Below are 25,528 nucleotides of genomic sequence, written 5' to 3'. Positions count from 1 at the left end.
GTGTGTGTGTGTTTGTGTGTGTATGTGTATTTTTATTTTTTGACTGAGAAATAAAATGAAAAATCAGTCAATCCAAACTGTACAGCGGCCATTTGATGAATGGAAAGAGACACCTGTTACAAAAACACCATAAAGTTTAATGACATTCTGAGTCAAGCCAAGCCTTTGATCCTGGGTAAAGCCTACAAGGTAGGGAGGGATGTATTTTCTGTTTGTCAAGATTTACATCGTTTTCGTTTTCAACACCACAATAGACTTGGATATTGAAGCGCACAAAGCCGGTAGGCTTTCTTTATTGGTTGTGTGGTGCATTGGCACAGAAACCTGTTGTTGGAAAATTCGTTGCATATATTTTATATTATAAATATGGCATCAGAATGTTGAAAATCAGATTTCCCCCCTTAGCTGATCGTTGTCTGCAGACGGCTCTGTGACGTAGGCCTAAGGAAACAGGAAGGGAGAGTGAAAACCCTCCACCTTCTGGCTCATAGCCCTGCGCTGCAACGACTGTAACACAAACGCATGCTTAAAGTGGCAACGTCGATATCCCCGTTTATAAACAGAGGGTCGTTATTGTTATTTTGTCGTCGTAAATTCTACGAGGTGGGGGGGGGAGCAAATCTTTTTACGGTATATTTTTGGAGTGACAACAGGTGCATGTTAGCACCAGGTATAAACGGGGCTGTAGAGTCCTTCTATAGGGAATATGGTGCCATTTTGTACCACTCTTTCATCCTGACCTGGCTGACTGTTAGTGTCCCTGCTGTTTTAGGAATCTTTTCAATCGGTTGTAATTCTAATACCTGGTGGTTAAATGAGGCAACATGTAGACCTCTCTCATGTAATTGGTGATGTTGACTTCTTTATGAAAAATCACCATCTTCAGACAACAGGGATCAGATTTTATAGACATTTGTTACAAAACAAACCCCATTAAATACATGTACACATACATTATTTTTTATTTTTAATAATAACTTATTTTAGATATTTAAATAAATAGCCTCAATTTGATTTGGGAAGTCTTTGTTGGTTATGGAATTGTTGGGACAGCAAAACAAGACGAGGTTGGTGGTGATGATGATGATGATGATGATGGTAATTATGATGCTGATGATGAAGATGATGATGATGATGGCGGTGGGGATGATGAAGACGGGGATCAAACTGAGTTCTCCGAGCCACCGTAGGTCTTGTAGAGAAGGGGCTGTTTTTCACACCTAGAACGAGAGAGAGAGAAAAGGAGGTCGAGACAGAAAATTTAAAGTGAGACAAACGATAGAAATCCCGGTATTATATCTTACACATATTTAAATGTTGTGTTCTGTGTGAGGTTTGTTTCTGCGTTACCAATGTTTCCAAAAGACAGTTCTGTCTCAACTTGCTCTGCTTCTATGTCCTCATATTGTCTAGAAGAGACATGCCTCTCTGATTAAAGGAAGCAATTATGTCAGCTCTATTCATGATATTTCTATGTTCTGTATGTCAGTGGTGTCATGCACTTATTAATATTATTAGGAGGTGCCAGAAGCACATGAGGATAGATGGGAGGTGGTCCGTAGGGGGTTGATCGACCGTAGGGGGTTGATGTGAAGGACAGAGTCACATCGAGCGTAGGGGGTTGAGGTGAAGGACAGAGTCACATCGACCGTAGGGGGTTGATGTGAAGGACAGTCACATCGACCGTAGGGGGTTGATCGACCGTAGGGGGTTGATGTGAAGGACAGAGTCACATCGACCGTAGGGGGTTGATGTGAAGGACAGAGTCACATCGACCGTAGGGGGTTGTTGTGAAGGACAGAGTCACATCGACCGTAGGGGGTTGAGGTGAAGGACAGAGTCACATCGACCGTAGGGGGTTGATGTGAAGGACAGAGTCACATCGACCGTAGGGGGTTGAGGTGAAGGACAGAGTCACATCGGCCGTAGGGGGTTGATGTGAAGGACAGAGTCACATCGACCGTAGGGGGTTGAGGTGAAGGACAGAGTCACATCGACCGTAGGGGGTTGATGTGAAGGACAGAGTCACATCGACCGTAGGGGGTTGATGTGAAGGACAGAGTCGATGTGAAGGGGTACGGGGTTATTGAGGTAGATATGTAGATATAGGTAGGGCTAAAGTAACTCGGCAACAGGACAGAGTCGATGTGAAGGGGTACGGGGTTATTGAGGTAGATATGTAGATATAGGTAGGGCTAAAGTAACTCGGCAACAGGACAGAGTCGATGTGAAGGGGTACGGGGTTATTGAGGTAGATATGTAGATATAGGTAGGGCTAAAGTAACTCGGCAACAGGACAGAGTCGATGTGAAGGGGTACGGGGTTATTGAGGTAGATATGTAGATATAGGTAGGGCTAAAGTAACTCGGCAACAGGACAGAGTCGATGTGAAGGGGTACGGGGTTATTGAGGTAGATATGTAGATATAGGTAGGGCTAAAGTAACTCGGCAACAGGACAGAGTCGATGTGAAGGGGTACGGGGTTATTGAGGTAGATATGTAGATATAGGTAGGGCTAAAGTAACTCGGCAACAGGACAGAGTCGATGTGAAGGGGTACGGGGTTATTGAGGTAGATATGTAGATATAGGTAGGGCTAAAGTAACTCGGCAACAGGACAGAGTCGATGTGAAGGGGTACGGGGTTATTGAGGTAGATATGTAGATATAGGTAGGGCTAAAGTAACTCGGCAACAGGACAGAGTCGATGTGAAGGGGTACGGGGTTATTGAGGTAGATATGTAGATATAGGTAGGGCTAAAGTAACTCGGCAACAGGACAGAGTCGATGTGAAGGGGTACGGGGTTATTGAGGTAGATATGTAGATATAGGTAGGGCTAAAGTAACTCGGCAACAGGACAGAGTCGATGTGAAGGGGTACGGGGTTATTGAGGTAGATATGTAGATATAGGTAGGGCTAAAGTAACTCGGCAACAGGACAGAGTCGATGTGAAGGGGTACGGGGTTATTGAGGTAGATATGTAGATATAGGTAGGGCTAAAGTAACTCGGCAACAGGATGGATAAACAGTAACAACAGTGTATGTGATGAGTCAAACGAGTTTTTGTGGGAAAAGAGTCAGACAGATCAACATGTCAAAAGGTTAAATGTCCCTTTTTACCTGTTCAATTGTCATTTTAATTAATGATGCACATTGATTTATTTATAACTTTTATGCCTTAGGAGTTTAGTACAATTGTTACACTCCTTGCCAGCAGGCATGCCAGTGTCGTGTCTTTGGCTATGCCGGATTAAGTGATATGACATGCTAACCTATAAAATTCTTTCTCTAATTAATATTACCTGATTAAGCTAATCATGTAAATGTAATTAACTAGAAAGTCGGGGCACCACGGAAGAACGTTTATAGAGCCGTTATCTTCCGAATAAACTCTTAAAATACTTAGTAATACTTTACATCGGTAGCAGTCAATATTAACCCTTATCTTATTTTCAGTCTCATAATGAAAGTTGTAAATTCTTGGTTATCTTCACGAACCCTGGCTAACAAGTTGAATCAGCAATACCAAATTGGGTTTAATTATTTATTTACTAAATACCTAAATAATCACACAGAATTACATATACACAGAATACAAATTATGTCATACAGAAAACGTCCTGGTGGACGGAACCTGTATGATGGCTGGTTACACAAAGGAAAGGGGGTTGGGCTTGAATGAAAGAGCGGGAAGATTTAGGAACGAAGAAACAGCAGCTATGCTATCGTAAATACATTATCTTATGCATTACTAAATTACCGCCCATTTGGAAAAGGAAAATGCAATAAATATTTACTCTGAGCTGCGCTTCGGTATATTGGTCGTAGATGCTGGCCGGGTTGGCCAACAGATCTTCCTGTCCTCGGAAGAATGTCTCTGGTGATAAATTGGATACGTGGTGGTATCTTCATCCGTCTGTTAGACTGGATCCGTCGTCCGTCCTTTCCTAGCCCCCGTCTACAGCGGCCGCTGCTAACTCAACGACTAGGAAGTATCACTTCTGTAGTGAATAAGCTCAAAGTTCATACCATTCGCCACGAAAGCTCACGCCGAGGTTGGCTTAGTTCTGTACTTGACGTGTGTCCTTCTAACGTAGAGGCTGCAGACCTCACGTACTGGAACATGTGGTTATCTTTTCATCAAAGGCTTATATAGTGGAGAGGGGGAAGGATGTGTTTCATCGTTTATAACCCCTGTCTCTTCACAGGGGTGGGCCACTGATCAAGCAGGGCACTTTCCTTATGAAAACCCAATTCTCTCATTTGGAAGCTAAAATTACATTTAATCTCCTAACAAACAATTTCAATATCAAACATTTCAATTGCATAACAATTCCATGTGACTCTGATAACTAGAGGGTGTATACTTTCCCAGGTACAGTTTATGTCGTCCTGTCATCAGTCATAATGTCTCAGATGACAACCGAACTAACATCCATACTCATTATGTTCCAAAGCATATTTCCAACTGGTTTTATTACCAAAATATGGTTCCTTTCCCCATTTGTTTGATGTTCCCAGACTCTCTATATTTAACAGGACAGCAGTCCTTCAGGACAGCAGTCCTTCAGTAGGGTCAGAGAGGGGAAGGGAGAAAGGTATTTATGGGGGGGGGGGGGGGGGTCATAAACCTTACCCACAGGCCAACGTCATGACACCAGGTAAGATAGTTAGATAAGCTACTCTAACTTGATTGATAGCCTGAAATGGCTTGGTATCTAGTTATGAGGTTGGTAGATTGGGAACCTATTTAGCTGGCCAGCTAAACCCAACTTCATGAAATTAATAATGGGCTAGCTAGTATTACAGACGAACAAGAAAACAACATATTAATCAAGAAGGAATAAATACCTACAGTTGCTTGATCAAATTAATTTACAAACATACCTTCTGCGAGTCCATACGTGCATTTGTGCCCCCTACGGGCATGACGCGTCTGCTACACTCTGCTATACGTAACCTGTTGACGCTGTATTACTCCACAAATCTCTCATTATCTTTCCGTCTCTCTTCGTCTGTCTTCCCCTGTCTCTGTAGTAGCCCCTGACAGGTGGTCTGTGTGTGTGTGTGTTTTATTTACTGTGAGTTGCTTACCTTCTCTTGATGCAGCAGTAGAGACCGATAGTGAGGCAGCACACTAACATGGCCACACCCACGCAGATGGCAATCACCTCCTCTGTTGTGGCTAACTCGCACAGCGTCGCCTGGTGGACCAACAGACCACAGCGAGCTCCGCTGTAGGAAGCATCACACCTACACACAGAGAGAGAGAGAGAGAGAGAGAGAGAGAGAGAGAGAGAGAGTTGACGAGCTCAGTTAGTTTGAAGTAACTGTATTTGTGTGTGTGTGTGTGTGTGTGTGTGTGTGTGTGTGTGTGTGTGTGTGTGTGTGTGTGTGTGTGTGTGTGTGTGTTGTCTTACGTGCAGGCAGGGGTATTGCTGTCAGGGGGGTACATGCACTGTCCGTTCAGGCAGTAGTCAGAATCCTCATCTTTACAGGGTCTTGACATCCTCAGAACACGAGGTTCCTCCATATCACTACCTGCAATCAATCAGTCAATCGATCAGATCAATCAATCAGATCTTTATTAAAGAACAACAACAGACTGGTCATGTAGCAGCTTTGATCTAAAGCCCTTAACCCTTCCATCCAGTCTATCCAAGGTGGGGTGTGGAGCGTAGCCAGGAGCAAGTGAAACAGGTTTCTGAATCCTGAACAAACTGGAAGGCTCTCGTTTGTTGTGAAGGGTAAAACTCTGTAGTACATGCAACAAAAAAAACTAAAGTGGTCCTTCCAGTTTGTTCAGGATTAGAATACCTGTTATTTTTTTCCCAAGAAGCACCTGTGTCCCCAACCTTTAAACTCACACTAAACCTTCTTCCCCATGTCGTTTGGAGCATTAAGACACAGAATGGCTGTTTCTATCCTATAAATCACCATTTACAGGCAGCGTGGAGATTTTGGATTCTGCGCGGTCCGGGCTGAGTGTCCATTGTGTTGGTTGAAGGTTGTCTGAACGTTTTGCTGACTGGATCCCTGTGGAGAGGAGAAGCAACACTGCAACCAGTGTGGTGGAGTCTGTGGGACGGGAAGAAAGGAGATAAATGAAGGGTTTTCCCTCACACCTTTAAATGTTATCCTTCTATACCAACACAATTACACTGCTCTAAAGTTGTTAAAGAATCGAATTATCGGAATCCTTAGTAGGGTACATTTTACATTTTAATAAGTTAGCAGACACTCTCATCCAGAGCAACTTACAGTAGTGAATGCATACATTTCATATTTTTTGTTTGTTTTTGTACTGGTACCCCGTGGGAATCGAACCCACAACCCTAGCGTTGCAAACACCATGCTCTACCAACTGAGCCACACGGGACACAGGACTGATCAGGTACTTCCTGATCTGACCGGTGAAAGCTAGCACCTGTCCAGACACTTGTCAGATTAGTGATTAGGCTTGACAATTTCTAGGCTAGATGAAAGATTGGTTTTAATCATGTTATTTTTAACTAGGCAAGTCAGTTAAGAACATATTCTTATTTACAATGACCAGTGGCGGTTCTAGACCATTTCAACTGGAAGGGGGGCCAAGCTGGGGCCAGTTGTACTGTTAGAGGGGCCAGTTACATTAGACCATGGGTGTCAAACTTTGGCCCGCGGGGTAATTATATTTGGCCCGCGAGACAATACCAAATTACTACTAGAGCTGGCCCGCCGGTATTATACAGCGCATTCACCGCTAATACTACGAATCCCATAATGCTCTGCTGTTGTTTTCGCGCGCCAATCAGGACAGGACCCAGAAACGCCCTCTCTGTGACAGTAGTCATAGCAACATAGACGCTACAACTGTCAGCGCGCTATCCCTTCCCAAAAATGGCGAAAAGAAAGGCAGAAAACAGGAGCTTTCTGGACAAGTGGGAGGCAGAATATCTGTTTACATATGTAAAAGACAAACCTGTTTGTCTTGTTTGTGGAGTCAACGTGGCTGTAAGTAAGGAGTACAACATTAGACGACACTATGAAACGAAATGTTACGGAGTCTAGTTGATAGGTAATCGACTAGCCGGACTGTTCCCCGGACTCCGCGTGTAGGGATTTGTACAATGCATGAACAAGGCTATTGAACTAGACATTGGTGTCTGTCTTTATTACTTTATCCAATATATCATACTGAAACATGGTATCAGAAGTGGCTCGAAAACCATACGTTTGTTATTTTTGTAGCTAAGTACAGTATAGGCGCGGTTACGTTCCATATGCGAACACACGCCGATTCCTACTCACAACACTGATCAACTAGTTGTTAGCTGGTTAGCTAGCATCACTACCTACCTCGATGACTGAAGGCAAAGAAGTCTCCTATTCCATCGCTATGGCAGCGAACATTCCGCCACCTAATCCCATGGTTCTCACAGGGGACTGGAATACTAATTGGGACAATTTCAGGGATGAATTCGAGGACTATGCGCTGGCGACCGGTCTACATGAGAAACCCAACGAGGTACAAGCGGCAACTCTGAGGAGTTTAATGGGCAGCGAATGCAGGCATATCTACCGGCACAATCTCACCCTCACAGCGCGACAACAGTGTGATGCAAAGGCTATATTGGATGCATTGGAGAATTACTTCAAACCCGCCAGAAACGTAATTTACGAGCGGTTCGTTTTCGGAAGCTGCAAACAGGTAGAGGGTGAGTCAGTACACAACTTTGTAACCCGTTTGAGAGAAAAATCCGCCACTTGTGAATACGGGGGATTGAAAGATGAATTGATTCGTGACAAAATAGTACTGGGAATTGCAAATGAGGATACACGCCGGCGTCTACTGAGAGAGAGAGGCTTAACATTAGTAACTGCCATCAAAATGTGCCGCACTGCTGAAGTCACTGACATGAGAATGAGAGCAATGGAAATCGAAACCCCACGCTCCGACGTTGACACTGTTCACGCTGTTGCTAGGCAGACATTCAGGCAAAACCAATCAAGGCAGAGTAATTCACCACGAACGGTGAACACAGAGAGCCCAGTAGCATGTAAATACTGTGGGAATACACACACACGTGGCAAAGAGCACTGCCCTGCCTATGGAAAACCATGCAGAGCTTGTGGAACTAATAATCACTTTGCAAAAAGTGTGTCTCAAAAGCAAAAGAAGGGTGAGCGAGGGCAAGATTCACTGTGTTGATGATGTCACTCAATGTTCAGAGCTGAACAGTGAAAGTGACGTTTACATGCATGAATCCATTGGGGCTGTACACTCAAGAGGGAAGAAATGGTTCGTGACACTACGATTACACAACAAGCAACAACAATGTCAACTGGATTCCGGTGCAACATAATGAGCTACAAAAGACAAAATCAATCTGGCACCTGACACACATCTATTGCCCAGCGATACTAGACTAAAGCTGTACTCAGGAGAGCTAATGAGCTCTATGGGCACCTTTGAGACCGAATGTGTTATTCGGGGACGCAAACACAAGCTGGAGTTTGAGATTGTGAAAACCAGTCAACATCCTCTCCTCTCAGGCTCTACATGCGAACGCCTGGGACTGATGCAGTTCACTGTACCAAATGACCTGCACATTGTGGATCATGTCCAGCATGGACCCCTGTCCAAAGAACAACTACTCAGCAGATATGACGATGTATTCAACATGCCTGTTGAATCAGTGCCTGGTGAGGTACACTTTGAAGTGGATGAGAGCATCACTCCAGTCCAGTGTGCTCCTCGCAATGTGCCCATTGCAATGAAAGTGGCTGTGAAGGCCCAGCTGGACAAGTATGAGGCCGATGGCCACATGACATCTGTGACCGAACCAACTGACTGGATCAGCAATATGGTCATAGTGAAAAAACCAGAGAAGCTGAGGGTCTGCATCGACCCAAAGCATCTGAACCAAGCATTAAAACGATCCCACTACATCATGCCGACACTAGAGGATGTCCTCTACAAGCTTCCCAAGGCCAGGATTTTCACCTTGGTGGATGCCCGAGATGCATTCCTTCAATGCAAGCTGGACGAAGAAAGCAGCTTCATGACTACCTTCTGGACCCCCTGGGGTCGGAAACGCTGGCTCAAGCTCCCGTTTGGTGTCTCAGTGGCACCTGAGGTATACCAACGCAAGCAGCACGAGTTACTGGCTGGGTTCAAGGGCATTGAACCCATCGCTGATGATGTCCTGATCGTAGGCTGTGGTGACACAGACAATGAAGCAGAACGCGACCACGATGTGAAGCTCCTGGCACTGATGGAGCGCTGTCGAACAGTTAAGCTTCGTCTTGGCCTGAAGAAGCTACAGTTCAAGGTGAAAGACGTCCACTTCCATGGCCACATTCTTTCGGCAAAAGGCCTGAAGCCGGACCCAGACAAGGTCCGAGCGATCCTCGACATGCCAAACCCATCTGATGCAAAAGGAGTACAGCGTCTCATCGGTTTTGCAAACTATCTTGCAAAGTTCATGCCACACCTATCAGCAGTCTGTGAGCCTCTGCGCCGGTTGCTGGACAAAGACACACCATGGCACTGGCTACCCAAGCACGAGGCAGCGGTGCAGGAGATGAAATCTCTGGCTTCATCCATGCCAGTGTTGCGCTACTACGACGTCACGAAGCCTGTCACGATCCAGAGTGACTCCAGTCAAAGGGGACTTGGATGCTGCCTTATGCAGGAAGGCCAACCCGTTGCGTTTGCCTCGAGAGCGTTCACCCCCACCTAACAGAACTATGCACAAATTGAGAAAGAGTGCCTCAGCATCGTCTTCTCTTGCCAGCGATTCCATCACTACTTGTATGGTCGAGAGCTGGTCACCGCTGAAACTGACCACAAACCACTCATTGCCATATTCAGTAAACCTCTCCTCAACGCGCCCAAGAGGCTTCAAAGCATGCTCCTGACTCTGCAAAACTACAGCCTGAAGGTCATTTACAAGCCAGGACCAGAGATGTACATCAGCGACACACTGAGCAACGGCACAATGTACAGGCAGAGGCACTGCCTATCAGCGGCAGGCCATCTGTTCGCTACAGCAGGAACAACAAGATGTTCAACAGATCAATCAGGCAGACTACTTAAACGTCACAGATCACCGCCTAGCCCAGATCAGGCAACACACTGACAAGGACGAACACCTACAATCACTGAAGTCCATGGCTCTCGCAGGTTGGCCATACCTGAAAGAGGAGACACCTTTCACAGTGAGAGAATACTGGACCTTTCGAGATGAGATCAGCGTGCAAAATGGCGTCTTGTTCAGAGGTCAGAAGGTCATTATTCCCAAATCACTACGTCCAGAGATGCTTACCCGCATACACTCCAGTCACGTTGGAGGTGACGCATGCTACCGCCAGGCTCGTGAAACATTATACTGGCCAAACATGCAAGCAGAAATTAAAGACTTTGTCAGCAACTGTACCACGTGCAACGAGTACGCTCATGAACAGCAAAAGGAAACCATGATGTCACACGAACTGCCCACAAGGGCCTGGCAAATCGTCAGCATGGACTTATTCAGCCACAGACAAAAGGACTATCTTCTCATTGTGGATCACTACTCTGACTTTTGGGAAATTGAACTGCTCCCTGACTTGTCTGCAGAGACGGTCATAAAGCGCTGCAAGGCGCAGTTTGCCAGGCAAGGTCAGCCTGACAAGGTAATCACGGACAATGGCCCACAATTCACTGCACAGTTCAAGCGTTTCGCCTCAGAATGGGAGTTTGACCATGTAACCTCCTCTCCAAGACACCCAAAAGCAAATGGCAAGGCAGAGTCAGCTGTCAAGATTGCAAAAAACCTGTTAAGCAGGGGCGCCGCGACAGCAACGACCCATGGAAAGCGATCTTACAGTGGAGGAACACACCCACCGAAAACATGGACAGCAGCCCAGCACAACGCCTTCTGTCCAGACGTCTGAAGACTACCATCCCCGTAGCTAACAAGCTACTTGAGCCCTGCGTCATGGTTGGCGTCACGGACAAACTGCGTCGCAGAAAGCAGCTCGCTAAGTGCTTCTACGACCGGACTGCTCGAGACCTACCAGAACTGGAGGTGGGTGAAACGATAAGGATGAAACCGCTGCCGGGAGAACACACAGGACTTTGGAGGCTGGGCACGTGCCTACAGAGAGTTGCACCACGCTCTTACCTGGTGGATGTTGGTGGCTCCCTCTATCGTCGCAATCGGGTGGATCTGCGCGTAGCAGAGCGGACAAACCAGAACACGCCATACACTCACCTAGATGAGATGGATCACAGTCCAGGCCTAAGGGTAAGAGGTGCAGAATTGAGACATGAGCCAACTGAAGGTGAGGCTTCTACCCCACCAAGCTCTCCAGCTCGTGGCCCTAATCCTACCCCTGTCAGAGCCAATACTTACTCACGGGTGGGTCGGCTGTGCAAGCCACCGGACAGGCTTACTCTGTAAGCAAGAGACTGTTTATAAAAATAAACATTTAAAAATTAAAAAAAAATTAAAAAATTAAATTAAATAAAATAAAGAAAAAAGAAAATTTAAAAAGAAAGGAAGATGACAACTGAAGTAAAAAGAAAATGTCATGCGTTCTTAATTGTTATGACTTGATTGTTAAGAATTTAATGTTATGCTGTTATGTTTGCACTTTCTATTGAAAAGGATGATGTTACGGAGTCTAGTTGATAGGTAATCGACTAGCCGGACTGTTCCCCGGACTCCGCGTGTAGGGATTTGTACAATGCATGAACAAGGCTATTGAACTAGACATTGGTGTCTGTCTTTATTACTTTATCCAATATATCATACTGAAACACGAAACACCATGACAAATACAAGGACCTGGACATGACTCAAAGGAGCCAGAAAGTAGAGGAGATGAAAAGAAGTTTGGTTTCACAACGGAATATGTTCAAAAAAGCCACATCACAAAGTGAGGCTGCTGTAAAGGCTAGTTATATAGTGGCAGCAGAGATCGCAAAATCAGCCCGGCCCTTTAATGAGGGAGAGTTCGTGAAAAAGTGCATTATGAAAGTTTGTGACCTCGTATGCCCAGAGAAAAAGCAAGCATTTTCAAACGTGAGCCTGAGCAGGAACACAGTAGCTGATTGCACATGTGATCTTGCCACCAATCTGTATGACCAGCTGATGGAAAAGATTTCGTTGCGTTCTCCCTCGCTGTGGATGAGAGCTGCGACGCATCTGATACTGCTCAGCTGTCAGTCTTCATCCGTGGAGTATTATCATTTTATTTGTAAAATTATTAGCCAGTGGAAAAAGTTTATTTTGGTATTTAAATCAGAAGGCTGCGAATAGAAAAGAGGCATACGATTTTTATTAAAATTTAATTTATTTAATAAATGAATGCCATTGATGTGTTTTTTCATTTGAAATTTGATTTTGCATGTCTCCACTATTAAATTATATATTGTATGGTAATAAGCGATGCTTGTTCCATATTCAATGTTAAAGCAAAACTTGTTTGGGTCCATATTAAAAGGTTCATTTGTTCAATGTTGGCCCGCGACTTTGTTCAGGTTTTACATTTTGGCCCACTGGGTATTTGAGTTTGACACCCCTGCATTAGACGTTATTGTTGTCATATCGTTTTCTTCACTGCATTGCAGGCAAAAGACCATGTTCCACATTGCCACTGTCTAATAACGGACAGTGGCAACCCCCCCACAGAACCACTAGTGACAATGACAGCCTACCAGGGAACAGTGGGTTAACTGCCTTGTCCAGAGGCAGAACGACAGATGTTTTACCTTGTCAGCTCAGGAATTTGATCCAGCAACCTTTCAGTTACTGGCCAAACACTTTAACCACTAGGCTATCTTCCGCCCCAAGATCTCCCCCCCCAAAAAAATAATAATAAAAATATATTTTTTAAAAACACAACATTGAAAAGCACAGAACAAACACAGTCAAAAAAGGAGACTATGTTAATCAGTATGTTTATCCTGGCACAGGAGCTGTTCAAAATGGAGGAGCTGTTCAAAATGGAGGAGCTAAAATGGAGGAGCTGTTCAAAATGGAGGAGCTGTTCAAAATGGAGGAGCTAAAATGGAGGAGCTGTTCAAAATGGAGGAGCTGTTCAAAATGAAGAAGCTGTTCAAAATGAAGGAGCTGTTCAAAATGAAGGAGCTGTTCAAAATGAAGGAGCTGTTAAAAATGAAGGAGCTGTTCAAAATGGAGGAGCTGTTCAAAATGGAGGCGCTGTTCAAAATGGAGGAGCTGTTCAAAATGGAGGAGCTGTTCAAAATGAAGGAGCTGTTCAAAATGAAGGAGCTGTTTCAAATGAAGGAGCTGTTCAAAATGAAGGAGCTGTTTCAAATGAAGGAGCTGTTCAAAATGGAGGCGCTGTTCAAAATGGAGGAGCTGTTCAAAATGAAGGAGCTGTTTCAAATGAAGGAGCTGTTCAAAATGGAGGCGCTGTTCAAAATGGAGGAGCTGTTTCAAGTGAAGGAGCTGTTTCAAGTGAAGGAGCTGTTCAAAATGAAGGAGCTGTTCAAAATGAAGGAGCTGTTCAAAATGGAGGAGCTGTTCAAAATGGAGGAGCTGTTCAAAATGGAGGAGCTGTTCAAAATGGAGGAGCTGTTCAAAATGAAGAAGCTGTTCAAAATGAAGGAGCTGTTCAAAATGAAGGAGCTGTTCAAAATGAAGAAGCTGTTCAAAATGAAGGAGCTGTTCAAAATGAAGGAGCTGTTTCAAATGAAGGAGCTGTTCAAAATGAAGGAGCTGTTTCAAATGAAGGAGCTGTTCAAAATGGAGGCGCTGTTCAAAATGGAGGAGCTGTTCAAAATGGAGGAGCTGTTCAAAATGAAGGAGCTGTTCTAAATGGAGGAGCTGTTCAAAATGGAGGAGCTGTTCAAAATGAAGAAGCTGTTCAAAATGAAGGAGCTGTTCAAAATGAAGGAGCTGTTCAAAATGAAGGAGCTGTTTCAAATGAAGGAGCTGTTCAAAATGGAGGCGCTGTTCAAAATGGAGGAGCTGTTCAAAATGGAGGAGCTGTTCAAAATGAAGGAGCTGTTCTAAATGAAGGAGCTGTTCAAAATGAAGGAGCTGTTTCAAATGAAGGAGCTGTTCAAAATGAAGGAGCTGTTCAAAATGGAGTAGCTGTTCAAAATAAAGGAGCTGTTCAAAATGGAGGAGCTGTTCAAAATGGAGGAGCTGTTCAAAATGAAGAAGCTGTTCAAAATGAAGGAGCTGTTCAAAATGAAGGAGCTGTTCAAAATGGAGAAGCTGTTCAAAATGAAGGAGCTGTTCAAAATGGAGGAGCTGTTCAAAATGGAGGAGCTAAAATGGAGGAGCTGTTCAAAATGGAGGAGCTAAAATGGAGGAGCTGTTCAAAATGGAGGAGCTGTTCAAAATGAAGAAGCTGTTCAAAATGAAGGAGCTGTTCAAAATGAAGGAGCTGTTCAAAATGGAGGAGCTGTTCAAAATGAAGGAGCTGTTCAAAATGAAGGAGCTGTTTCAAATGAAGGAGCTGTTCAAAATGGAGGCGCTGTTCAAAATGGAGGAGCTGTTTCAAGTGAAGGAGCTGTTGAAAATGAAGGAGCTGTTCAAAATGGAGTAGCTGTTCAAAATGAAGGAGCTGTTCAAAATGGAGGAGCTGTTCAAAATGGAGGAGCTGTTCAAAATGAAGAAGCTGTTCAAAATGAAGGAGCTGTTCAAAATAAAGGAGCTGTTCAAAATGAAGAAGCTGTTCAAAATGAAGGAGCTGTTCAAAATGAAGGAGCTGTTCAAAATGAAGGAGCTGTTCAAAATGAAGGAGCTGTTTCAAATGAAGGAGCTGTTCAAAATGGAGGCGCTGTTCAAAATGCAGGAGCTGTTTCAAGTGAAGGAGCTGTTCAAAATGAAGGAGCTGTTCAAAATGGAGTAGCTGTTCAAAATGAAGGAGCTGTTCAAAATGGAGGAGCTGTTCAAAATGGAGGAGCTGTTCAAAATGAAGAAGCTGTTCAAAATGAAGGAGCTGTTCAAAATGGAGAAGCTGTTCAAAATGAAGGAGCTGTTCAAAATGGAGGAGCTGTTCAAAATGGAGGAGCTAAAATGGAGGAGCTGTTCAAATGGAGGAGCTGTTCAAAATGAAGAAGCTGTTCAAAATGAAGGAGCTGTTCAAAATGAAGGAGCTGTTCAAAATGGAGGAGCTGTTCAAAATGGAGGCGCTGTTCAAAATGGAGGAGCTGTTCAAAATGGAGGAGCTGTTCAAAATGAAGGAGCTGTTCAAAATGAAGGAGCTGTTTCAAATGAAGGAGCTGTTCAAAATGGAGGCGCTGTTCAAAATGGAGGAGCTGTTTCAAGTGAAGGAGCTGTTCAAAATGAAGGAGCTGTTCAAAATGGAGTAGCTGTTCAAAATGAAGGAGCTGTTCAAAATGGAGGAGCTGTTCAAAATGGAGGAGCTGTTCAAAATGAAGAAGCTGTTCAAAATGAAGGAGCTGTTCAAAATGAAGGAGCTGTTCAAAATGCAGAAGCTGTTCAAAATGAAGGAGCTGTTCAAAATGAAGGAGCTGTTCAAAATGAAGGAGCTGTTCAAAATGAAGAAGCTGTTCAAAATGGAGGAGCTGTTCAAAATGGAGGAGCTGTTCAAAATGAAGAAGCTGTTCAAAATGAAGGAGCTGTTCAAAATGGAGGAGCTGGTCAAAATGAAGGAGCTGATCAAAATGAAGGAGCTGTTCAAAATGAAGGAGCTGTTCAAAATGGAGGAGCTGTTCAAAATGTAGAAGCTGTTCAAAATGAAGAAGCTGTTCAAAATGAAGGAGCTGTTCATAATGAAGGAGCTGTTCATAATGAAGGAGCTGTTCATAATGAAGGAGCTGTTCATAATGAAGGAGCTGTTCAAAATGGAGGAGCTGTTCAAAATGAAGAAGCTGTTCAAAATGGAGGCGCTTTTCAAAATGAAGAAGCTGTTCAAAATGAAGGAGCTGTTCAAAATGGAGGAGCTGTTCAAAATGAAGGAGCTGTTCAAAATGGAGGAGCTGTTCATAATGAAGGAGCTGTTCAAAATGAAGAAGCTGTTCAAAATGAAGGAGCTGTTCAAAATGAAGAAGCTGTTCAAAATGGAGGAGCTGTTCAAAATGGAGGGGTTGTTCAAAATGAAGAAGCTGTTCAAAATGAAGGAGCTGTTCAAAATGGAGGAGCTGTTCAAAATGAAGGAGCTGATCAAAATGAAGTAGCTGTTCAAAATGAAGGAGCTGTTCAAAATGGAGGAGCTGTTCATAATGAAGGAGCTGTTCAAAATGTAGAAGCTGTTCAAAATGGAGGAGCTGTTCAAAATGGAAGAGCTGTTCAAAATGAAGGAACTGTTCAAAATGAAGAAGCTGTTCAAAATGGAGGAGCTGTTCAAAATGAAGGAGCTGTTCAGAATGAAGGAGCTGTTCAGAATGAAGGAGCTGTTCAAAATGAAGGAGCTGTTCAAAATGACGGAGCTGTTCAAAATGGAGGAGCTGTTCATAATGAAGGAGCTGTTCAAAATGGAGGCGCTGTTCAAAATGAAGGAGCTGTTCAAAATGGAGGAGCTGTTCATAATGAAGGAGCTGTTCAAAATGGAGGAGCTGTTCAAAATGGAGGAGCTGTTCAAAATGAAGAAGCTGTTCAAAATAGAGGCGCTTTTCAAAATGAAGAAGCTGTTCAAAATGAAGGAGCTGTTCAAAATGGAGGAGCTGTTCAAAATGAAGGAGCTGTTCAAAATGAAGGAGCTGTTCAAAATGGAGGAGCTGTTCAAAATGGAGGAGCTGTTCATAATGAAGGAGCTGTTCAAAATGAAGAAGCTGTTCAAAATGGAGGAGCTGTTCAAAATGGAAGAGCTGTTCAAAATGAAGGAGCTGTTCAAAATGGAGGAGCTGTTCAAAATGAAGGAGCTGTTCAAAATGGAGGATCTGTTCAAAATGGAGGAGCATTTCAAAATGGAGGAGCTGTTCAAAATGGAGGCGCTGTTCAAAATGAAGGAGCTGTTCAAAATGAAGGAGCTGTTTCAAATGAAGGAGCTGTTCAAAATGGAGGAGCTGTTCAAAATGGAGGAGCTGTTCTAAATGGAGGAGCTGTTCAAAATGGAGGAGCTGTTCAAAATGAAGGAGCTGTTTCAAATGAAGGAGCTGTTCAAAATGGAGGCGCTGTTCAAAATGGAGGAGCTGTTCAAAATGGAGGAGCTGTTCAAAATGAAGGAGCTGTTCAAAATGAAGGAGCTGTTCAAAATGAAGGAGCTGTTTCAAATGAAGGAGCTGTTCAAAATGAAGGAGCTGTTCAAAATGGAGTAGCTGTTCAAAATAAAGGAGCTGTTCAAAATGGAGGAGCTGTTCAAAATGGAGGAGCTGTTCAAAATGAAGAAGCTGTTCAAAATGAAGGAGCTGTTCAAAATGAAGGAGCTGTTCAAAATGGAGAAGCTGTTCAAAATGAAGGAGCTGTTCAAAATGGAGGAGCTGTTCAAAATGGAGGAGCTAAAATGGAGGAGCTGTTCAAAATGGAGGAGCTGTTCAAAATGAAGAAGCTGTTCAAAATGAAGGAGCTGTTCAAAATGAAGGAGCTGTTCAAAATGAAGGAGCTGTTCAAAATGAAGGAGCTGTTCAAAATGGAGGAGCTGTTCAAAATGAAGGAGCTGTTCAAAATGAAGGAGCTGTTTCAAATGAAGGAGCTGTTCAAAATGGAGGCGCTGTTCAAAATGGAGGAGCTGTTTCAAGTGAAGGAGCTGTTGAAAATGAAGGAGCTGTTCAAAATGGAGTAGCTGTTCAAAATGAAGGAGCTGTTCAAAATGGAGGAGCTGTTCAAAATGGAGGAGCTGTTCAAAATGAAGAAGCTGTTCAAAATGAAGGAGCTGTTCAAAATAAAGGAGCTGTTCAAAATGAAGAAGCTGTTCAAAATGAAGGAGCTGTTCAAAATGAAGGAGCTGTTCAAAATGAAGGAGCTGTTCAAAATGAAGGAGCTGTTTCAAATGAAGGAGCTGTTCAAAATGGAGGCGCTGTTCAAAATGCAGGAGCTGTTTCAAGTGAAGGAGCTGTTCAAAATGAAGGAGCTGTTCAAAATGGAGTAGCTGTTCAAAATGAAGGAGCTGTTCAAAATGGAGGAGCTGTTCAAAATGGAGGAGCTGTTCAAAATGAAGAAGCTGTTCAAAATGAAGGAGCTGTTCAAAATGGAGAAGCTGTTCAAAATGAAGGAGCTGTTCAAAATGGAGGAGCTGTTCAAAATGGAGGAGCTAAAATGGAGGAGCTGTTCAAATGGAGGAGCTGTTCAAAATGAAGAAGCTGTTCAAAATGAAGGAGCTGTTCAAAATGAAGGAGCTGTTCAAAATGGAGGAGCTGTTCAAAATGGAGGCGCTGTTCAAAATGGAGGAGCTGTTCAAAATGGAGGAGCTGTTCAAAATGAAGGAGCTGTTCAAAATGAAGGAGCTGTTTCAAATGAAGGAGCTGTTCAAAATGGAGGCGCTGTTCAAAATGGAGGAGCTGTTTCAAGTGAAGGAGCTGTTCAAAATGAAGGAGCTGTTCAAAATGAAGGAGCTGTTCAAAATGGAGGAGCTGTTCAAAATGGAGGAGCTGTTCAAAATGAAGAAGCTGTTCAAAATGAAGGAGCTGTTCAAAATGAAGGAGCTGTTCAAAATGCAGAAGCTGTTCAAAATGAAGGAGCTGTTCAAAATGAAGGAGCTGTTCAAAATGAAGGAGCTGTTCAAAATGAAGAAGCTGTTCAAAATGGAGGAGCTGTTCAAAATGGAGGAGCTGTTCAAAATGAAGAAGCTGTTCAAAATGAAGGAGCTGTTCAAAATGGAGGAGCTGGTCAAAATGAAGGAGCTGATCAAAATGAAGGAGCTGTTCAAAATGAAGGAGCTGTTCAAAATGGAGGAGCTGTTCAAAATGTAGAAGCTGTTCAAAATGAAGAAGCTGTTCAAAATGAAGGAGCTGTTCATAATGAAGGAGCTGTTCATAATGAAGGAGCTGTTCATAATGAAGGAGCTGTTCATAATGAAGGAGCTGTTCAAAATGGAGGAGCTGTTCAAAATGAAGAAGCTGTTCAAAATGGAGGCGCTTTTCAAAATGAAGAAGCTGTTCAAAATGAAGGAGCTGTTCAAAATGGAGGAGCTGTTCAAAATGAAGGAGCTGTTCAAAATGGAGGAGCTGTTCATAATGAAGGAGCTGTTCAAAATGAAGAAGCTGTTCAAAATGAAGGAGCTGTTCAAAATGAAGAAGCTGTTCAAAATGGAGGAGCTGTTCAAAATGGAGGGGTTGTTCAAAATGAAGAAGCTGTTCAAAATGAAGGAGCTGTTCAAAATGGAGGAGCTGTTCAAAATGGAGGAGCTGTTCAAAATGAAGAAGCTGTTCAAAATAGAGGCGCTTTTCAAAATGAAGAAGCTGTTCAAAATGAAGGAGCTGTTCAAAATGGAGGAGCTGTTCAAAATGAAGGAGCTGTTCAAAATGAAGGAGCTTTTCAAAATGGAGGAGCTGTTCAAAATGGAGGAGCTGTTCATAATGAAGGAGCTGTTCAAAATGAAGAAGCTGTTCAAAATGGAGGAGCTGTTCAAAATGGAAGAGCTGTTCAAAATGAAGGAGCTGTTCAAAATGGAGGAGCTGTTCAAAATGAAGGAGCTGTTCAAAATGGAGGATCTGTTCAAAATGGAGGAGCATTTCAAAATGGAGGAGCTGTTCAAAATGGAGGCGCTGTTCAAAATGAAGGAGCTGTTCAAAATGAAGGAGCTGTTTCAAATGAAGGAGCTGTTCAAAATGGAGGAGCTGTTCAAAATGGAGGAGCTGTTCTAAATGGAGGAGCTGTTCAAAATGGAGGAGCTGTTCAAAATGAAGGAGCTGTTCAAAATGGAGGAGCTAAAATGGAGGAGCTGTTCAAAATATAGGAGCTGTTCAAAATGAAGGAGCTGTTCAAAATAGAGGCGCTGTTCAAAATGGAGGAGCTGTTCAAAATGAAGGAGCTGTTCAAAATGAAGGAGCTGTTCAAAATCGAGGCGCTGTTCAAAATGGAGGCGCTGTTCAAAATGGAGGCAATATTCAAAATGGAGGAACCGTTCAAAATGAAGGAGCTGTTCAAAATGAAGGAGCTGTTCAAAATGGAAGTGCTGTTCAAAATGAAGGAGCTGTTCAAAATGGAGGAGCTGTTCGAAATGTAGGCGCTGTTCAAAAGGAAAGAACTGTTCAAAATGGTGGGAAAGGTCCAAAACTGTTGAAGAGCTGTATCGAGAACAACTGTATCCTAACAATACTGCAGTTCAGAAGCAGAATGCTATTCTCCCTGCTCCACAAAACACTCACATACGCTACGTCACACGACTTTGGGATTTTGACATACGCTGTGTTTGTTTAGATTCAAAATCATACAATTAAATTATGTATAGTCTACTGCAGTATATTTCTATAGATAAAGTCATGTAGATAAAATATACATAAAATACAACATATAACTCTGACCAGTACTATGGTGTTTTCCTGCCATGATAGTGACAAACAACATTTATATTTTTGTTAATTGTACTAGCTACCATGGTACACAAATGAACCATGGTAGTAGAATGAAAATAAAACATACCATGGTTTTGTACTAGAAGCACGTAGTGAAACATGAACGCATAGTAGTTGTTTACAATGTATTATGATGGTCTGTTTCCCACAGGATGTGGAGGTCCTGGCCTGATTACACATGTTCTGTGGTTGTGAAGCCGGTTGGATGTACTGACAAATTCCTCTAAAACGACGTTGGAGGCGGCTTATGGTAGAGAAATGAACATTCAAATATCTGGCAATAGCTCTGGTGGACATTCCTGCAGTCAGCATGCCAATTGGATGCTGCCTCAACTTGAGACATATGTGGCATTGTGTTGTGTGACAAAAAACTGCACATTTCAAAGTTGCCTTTTATTGTCCGCCAGCACAAGGTGCACCTGAGTAATGATCATGCGGTTTAATCTTCTTCTTGATATGCCACATCTGTCAAGTGGATGGATTATCTTGGCAAAGGAGAAATGCTCACTAATAGGGACGTAAACAAATTTGTGGCATAAACACAAACATTTTACAGAAATAAACTTTTTGGGTGTATGAAACATTTCTGGGATCTTTATTTCAGCTCATGAAACATGGGACCTTTCCATGTTGCGTTTATATTTTTGTTTTGTGTAAATTCATCAATGTACAGTGCATTCGGAAAGTATTTACTTTTTCCACATTTTGTTACATTACAGCCTTATTCTAAAATGGATGAAATAAAATGTATTTCCTCATCAATCTACACACAATACTACATAATGACAAAGCAAAAACAGGTTTTTAGACATTTTTGCAAATGTATTGAAAATGAAAAAGCAGAAATATCTTATTTACATAAGAAGGGCCTTGGTCAGGGAGGTGACCAAGAACCCGATGGTCACTCTGACAGAGCTCCAGAGTTCCTCTGTGGAGATGGGAAAACCTTCCAGAAGGACAACCATCTCTGCAGCACTCCACCAATCAGGCCTTTATGGTAGGGTGGCCAGATGGGAGCTACTCCTCAGTAAAAGGCACATGAAAGCCTGCTTGGAGTTCGCCAAAAGGCACCTAACGGACTCAGACCATGAGAAACAAGAGTCTCTGGTCTGATGAAACCAAGATTTAATGCTTTGGCCTGAATGCCAAGCGTCACATCTGGAGGAAACCTGGCACCATCTCTACGGTGAAGCATGGTGGTGGCAGCATCATGCTGTGGAGATGTTTTTCAGTGGAAGGGAATGGGAGACTAGTCAGGATCGAGGGAAAGATGAACGAGCAAAGTACAGATAGATGCTTGATGAAAACCTGCTCTAGATCGCTCAGGACCTCAGACTGGGGTAAAGGTTCACCTGCCAACAGGACAACAACACTAAGCACACAGCCAAGACAACGCAGGAGTGGCTTTGGGAGAAGTCTCTGAATGTCTTTGAGTGGCTTAGCTAGAGCCAGAGCCCGGAAGATCTGCAGAGAAGAATGGGAGAAACTCCCCAAATACAGGTGTGCAAAGCTTGTAGCGTCATACCCAAGAAGACTCAAGGCTGTAATTGCTGCCAAAGTTGCTTCAACAAAGTACTGAGTAAAGCGTCTGAATACTTATGTAAATGTGATATTTCAATTTCAAAAATTGTAATACATTTTCAAAAATGTCTAAAGACGTATTTGGCCGGCAGGGATGTTCCTGTCCCATCATGCACTAGCGACACCTGTGGCGGGCTGGTCCCAATGCACGCTTACACGGTTGCCAGGTGTACGGTGTTTCCTCAGACACATTGGAGAGGCTGGCTTCCAGGTTAACCAGGTGTTGTGTCAAGAAGCAGGGCGGCTTGGCTGGGTTGTGTTTCGGGAGGATGCGTGGCTCTCAACCTTTCGCCTCTCCCGAATCCGTACGGGAGTTGCAGCGATGGGACAGGACAGTCACTACCAATTGGACACCACGAAATCGTGGAGAAAAATGTGTAAAAAAAAATAATAAAAAAAACACAAAAAAAGGGAATTCCCATGATCCACATCTACCATGGTATAAATCAGGCAATACCATGGTATTATTTAGATACAATGGTAGTAACATGGTAGTAACATCATACTTCAAGGCTAAAACCATCATACGTTTCCATGATTCAGACGTATACCATGTTATGAATGAAAATACCATAGTAGCACCATGGTATGAACATTGTTGATCTAGCCACAGCACTAATGAATGGTTTGTTGGCTGAGTAGGTTAGTCAAGTGTGTTAATGGATAGGGGAAAAAGGTAACATGTTACTTGACACCCAGCGGTATAAAGTACTTTAGTAAAAATACTTTAAAGTACCTCTTAAGTATATATTTTTTTTTGGGGGGGGGGTATTTGTACTTTACTTTACTATTCATATTTTTGACAACTTTTACTTTTACTTCACTACATTCCTAAAGAAAATAATATACTTTATACTCCATACATTTTCCCTGACACCCAAAAGTACTCGTTACATTTTGAATGATTAGCAGGACAGGAAAATTGTCTAATTCATACACTTGTCAAGAGAACATCCCTGGTCATTCCTACTGCCTCTGATCTGGTGGACTCACTAAACAGAGAACATCCCTGGTCATCCATACTGCCTCTGATCTGGAGGACTCACTAAACAGAGAACATCCCTGGTCATCCCTATTGCCTCTGATCTGGCAGCAGACTCACTAAACAGAGAACATCCCTGGTCATCCCTACTGCCTCTGATCTGGAGGACTCACTAAACAGAGAACATCCTTGGTTATTCCTACTGCCTCTGATCTGGTGGACTCACTAAACAGAGAACATCCCTGGTCACCCCTACTGCCTCTGATCTGGAGGACTCACTAAACAGAGAACATCCCTGGTCATCCCTACTGCCTCTGATCTGGTGGACTCACTAAACAGAGAACATCCCTGGTCATCCCTACTGCCTCTGATCTGGAGGACTCACTAAACAGAGAACATCCCTGGTTATTCCTACTGCCTCTGATCTGGAGGACTCACTAAACAGAGAACATCCCTGGTCATCCCTACTGCCTCTGATCTGGAGGACTCACTAAACAGAGAACATCCCTGGTTATTCCTACTGCCTCTGATCTGGAGGACTCACTAAACAGAGAACATCCCTGGTCATCTACTGCCTCTGATCTGGAGGACTCACTAAACACAAATATTTAGTTTGTAAATGATGTCTGAGTGTTGGAGTGTGCCCCTGGTTGTTAAAAAATGTGGGAATCAAACCCACAACCCTGGCGTTGCACACACCATGCTGGCGTTGCAAACACCATGCTGGCATTGCACACACCATGCTCTACCAACTGAGCCACAGGGAAGACTATGCACCTACACCAATGCTCTGTTTGCTGATGACTGGGCTGAATGTAGGAGCAGGACGAGACACCCTCTTTGTGACTGAGGACTGATGTAAGGGCACGTACAGTACATGATTGGCCTATCTGGCTTATTTGATTATGATGTCATAATGCCTCTTGACAGTGTCATAAATGGTATTTTCTTAGTCGGACACAGGAGGGTCACAGTGCATCAACAAACAAACACGACCGTAAAGAATTCACAACGACGACGACAACAACAACAAAGGATTTAAGAAACACATTTTCAATAAAATTTCAATAACATATAACGCAATATATATGTCTCAACAGGTGTAAATATATGGGTCATGACAGAGTTATGATCATATTATGACAGGTTATGACAAGTTATGTCAGCTGTTATGAGATATTATGACATGGTTAAGTGTTACCAAATTATGTGTTAGGACCGCAAAGACACACACACACACACACACACACACACACACACACACACACACACACTACACACACACACTACACAGTTGCAGGATACTCACCCATCACAGTCTGTTTTAGTCCTGATATCTTGTGGTTTTTCTAAGTGTGTGTGTGTGTGTTGTAGCCGTCCAGTGAACTTTAGCTAGTCTAAGAACTATCTTCTCCTCAGCTGTGTGGATTACAGTGAAAGTTCCGTACGCTTTATACCCTTTCAACACATTCCTGTCACAACTTGCACAACAAATGGCAGAACCAGAATTCTGGGGTAAAGAGTATCTCCTTTCCCCCAAATGGCTTGCTCGGCTGCTTCTTCCGTATCACTTCCTGTCCCATTGCACTCGGTTACCTGCATGCAGAGGCAGAGGCCTCTCCTCTTTGGCAGTTATTCAACAGGTATGCAGCCCCAGGGGGCAGGAGATGACACGCTATAATAAAAGCATTTCTTTGGAAGTGCAAGCACACACACACGGATGAAACGTGTTGTGTTGTCAGCCCACACAGGTCAAACATCATCTGGAGCTTACAGCACTTAAAGAAGTGTGTCTTTCTCTCTCTCTCCTCTCTTTCTCTCTCCTCTCTTTCTCTCTCTCTGTCTACCTCTTTCTCTCTCTCTCTCCCTGTCTCCCTCTCTCTCTCCTCTCTTTCACTCTCTCTCTCCTCTCTTTCTCTCTCCCTGTCTCCCTCTTTCTCTCTCTCTCCCTGTCTCCCTCTTTCTCTCTCTCTCCCTGTCTCCCTCTCTCTCTCCTCTCTTTCACTCTCTCTCTCTCCTCTCTTTCACACTCTCTCTCTCCTCTCTTTCACACTCTCTCTCTCCTCTCTTTCACACTGTCTCTCTCCTCTCTTTCTCACTCTCTGTCTCCCTCTTTCTCTCTCTCTCTCCCTGTCTCCCTCTCTCTCTCTCTCCTCTCTTTCTCTCTCTCTGTCTCCCTCTTTCTCTCTCTCTCTCCGTCTCCCTCTCTCTCTCCTCTCTTTCACTCTCTCTCTCCTCTCTTTCTCTATCTGTCTCTCTCTTTCTCTCTCTCTCCCTGTCTCCCTCTCTTTCTCCTCTCTTTCTCTCTCTCTGTCTCCCTCTTTCTCTCTCTCTCTCCTCTCTTTCTCTCTCTCTGTCTCCCTCTTTCTCTCTCTCTCTCCCTGTCTCCCTCTCTCTCCTCTCTTTCTCTCTATCCGTCTCCCTCTTCCTCTGATTCTCCGATCTCTCTTCCTCATTCTTTTCCTCTTTCCCTGACTCTTTCTCTACCTCTGACTCTGTCTCTACCTCTGACTCTTTCTCTCTCCCTGACTCTCTCTACCA

The 25,528-nt window shown here is 43.5% G+C and overlaps 1 protein-coding gene across 3 annotated transcripts; it reads right to left on the bottom strand.

The window, feature by feature from the left end:
• Positions 1-116: 116 nt before the first annotated feature.
• LOC106585940 (epigen) lies at positions 117-24,577 on the bottom strand. Of its 3 annotated transcripts, none has more exons than XM_014172691.2 (5): positions 24,297-24,577; positions 5,944-6,077; positions 5,420-5,540; positions 5,094-5,252; positions 117-1,220 (listed from the first exon to the last, which is right to left on the bottom strand). In XM_014172691.2, exons 2-5 carry the CDS (start codon positions 5,990-5,992, stop codon positions 1,163-1,165), a joined length of 387 nt encoding a protein of 128 aa, XP_014028166.1. In that variant the 5' UTR covers positions 5,993-6,077; positions 24,297-24,577; the 3' UTR covers positions 117-1,162. The 3 variants fall into 3 exon arrangements, with proteins under 3 accessions (XP_014028166.1, XP_045562693.1, XP_045562692.1); XM_045706737.1 differs by having other exon boundaries at positions 5,937-6,077; positions 24,297-24,575; XM_045706736.1 differs by lacking the exon at positions 24,297-24,577 and adding an exon at positions 11,150-11,374 and having other exon boundaries at positions 5,937-6,077.
• Positions 24,578-25,528: the final 951 nt, after the last annotated feature.

Source organism: Salmo salar, chromosome ssa24 (genome assembly GCF_905237065.1).
Source record: "Salmo salar chromosome ssa24, Ssal_v3.1, whole genome shotgun sequence".
Taxonomy (NCBI): Eukaryota; Metazoa; Chordata; class Actinopteri; order Salmoniformes; family Salmonidae; genus Salmo; species Salmo salar.
This window is presented reverse-complemented; position numbering and strand designations above follow the sequence as displayed.

Excerpts from the sequence above, each read along its gene's own strand:
- LOC106585940 (XM_045706736.1), bottom strand. The coding sequence starts at position 11,231 with ATGGCGTGTTCTGGTTTGTCCGCTCTGCTACGCGCAGATCCACCCGAT. Across the intron at positions 6,078-11,149 it reads GAGCCACCAACATCCACCAG|ACTCCACCACACTGGTTGCA; the intron begins GTAAGAGCGTGG and ends CCCGTCCCACAG. Across the intron at positions 5,541-5,936 it reads CTCCACGCTGCCTGTAAATG|GTAGTGATATGGAGGAACCT; the intron begins GTGATTTATAGG and ends GATTGATTGCAG.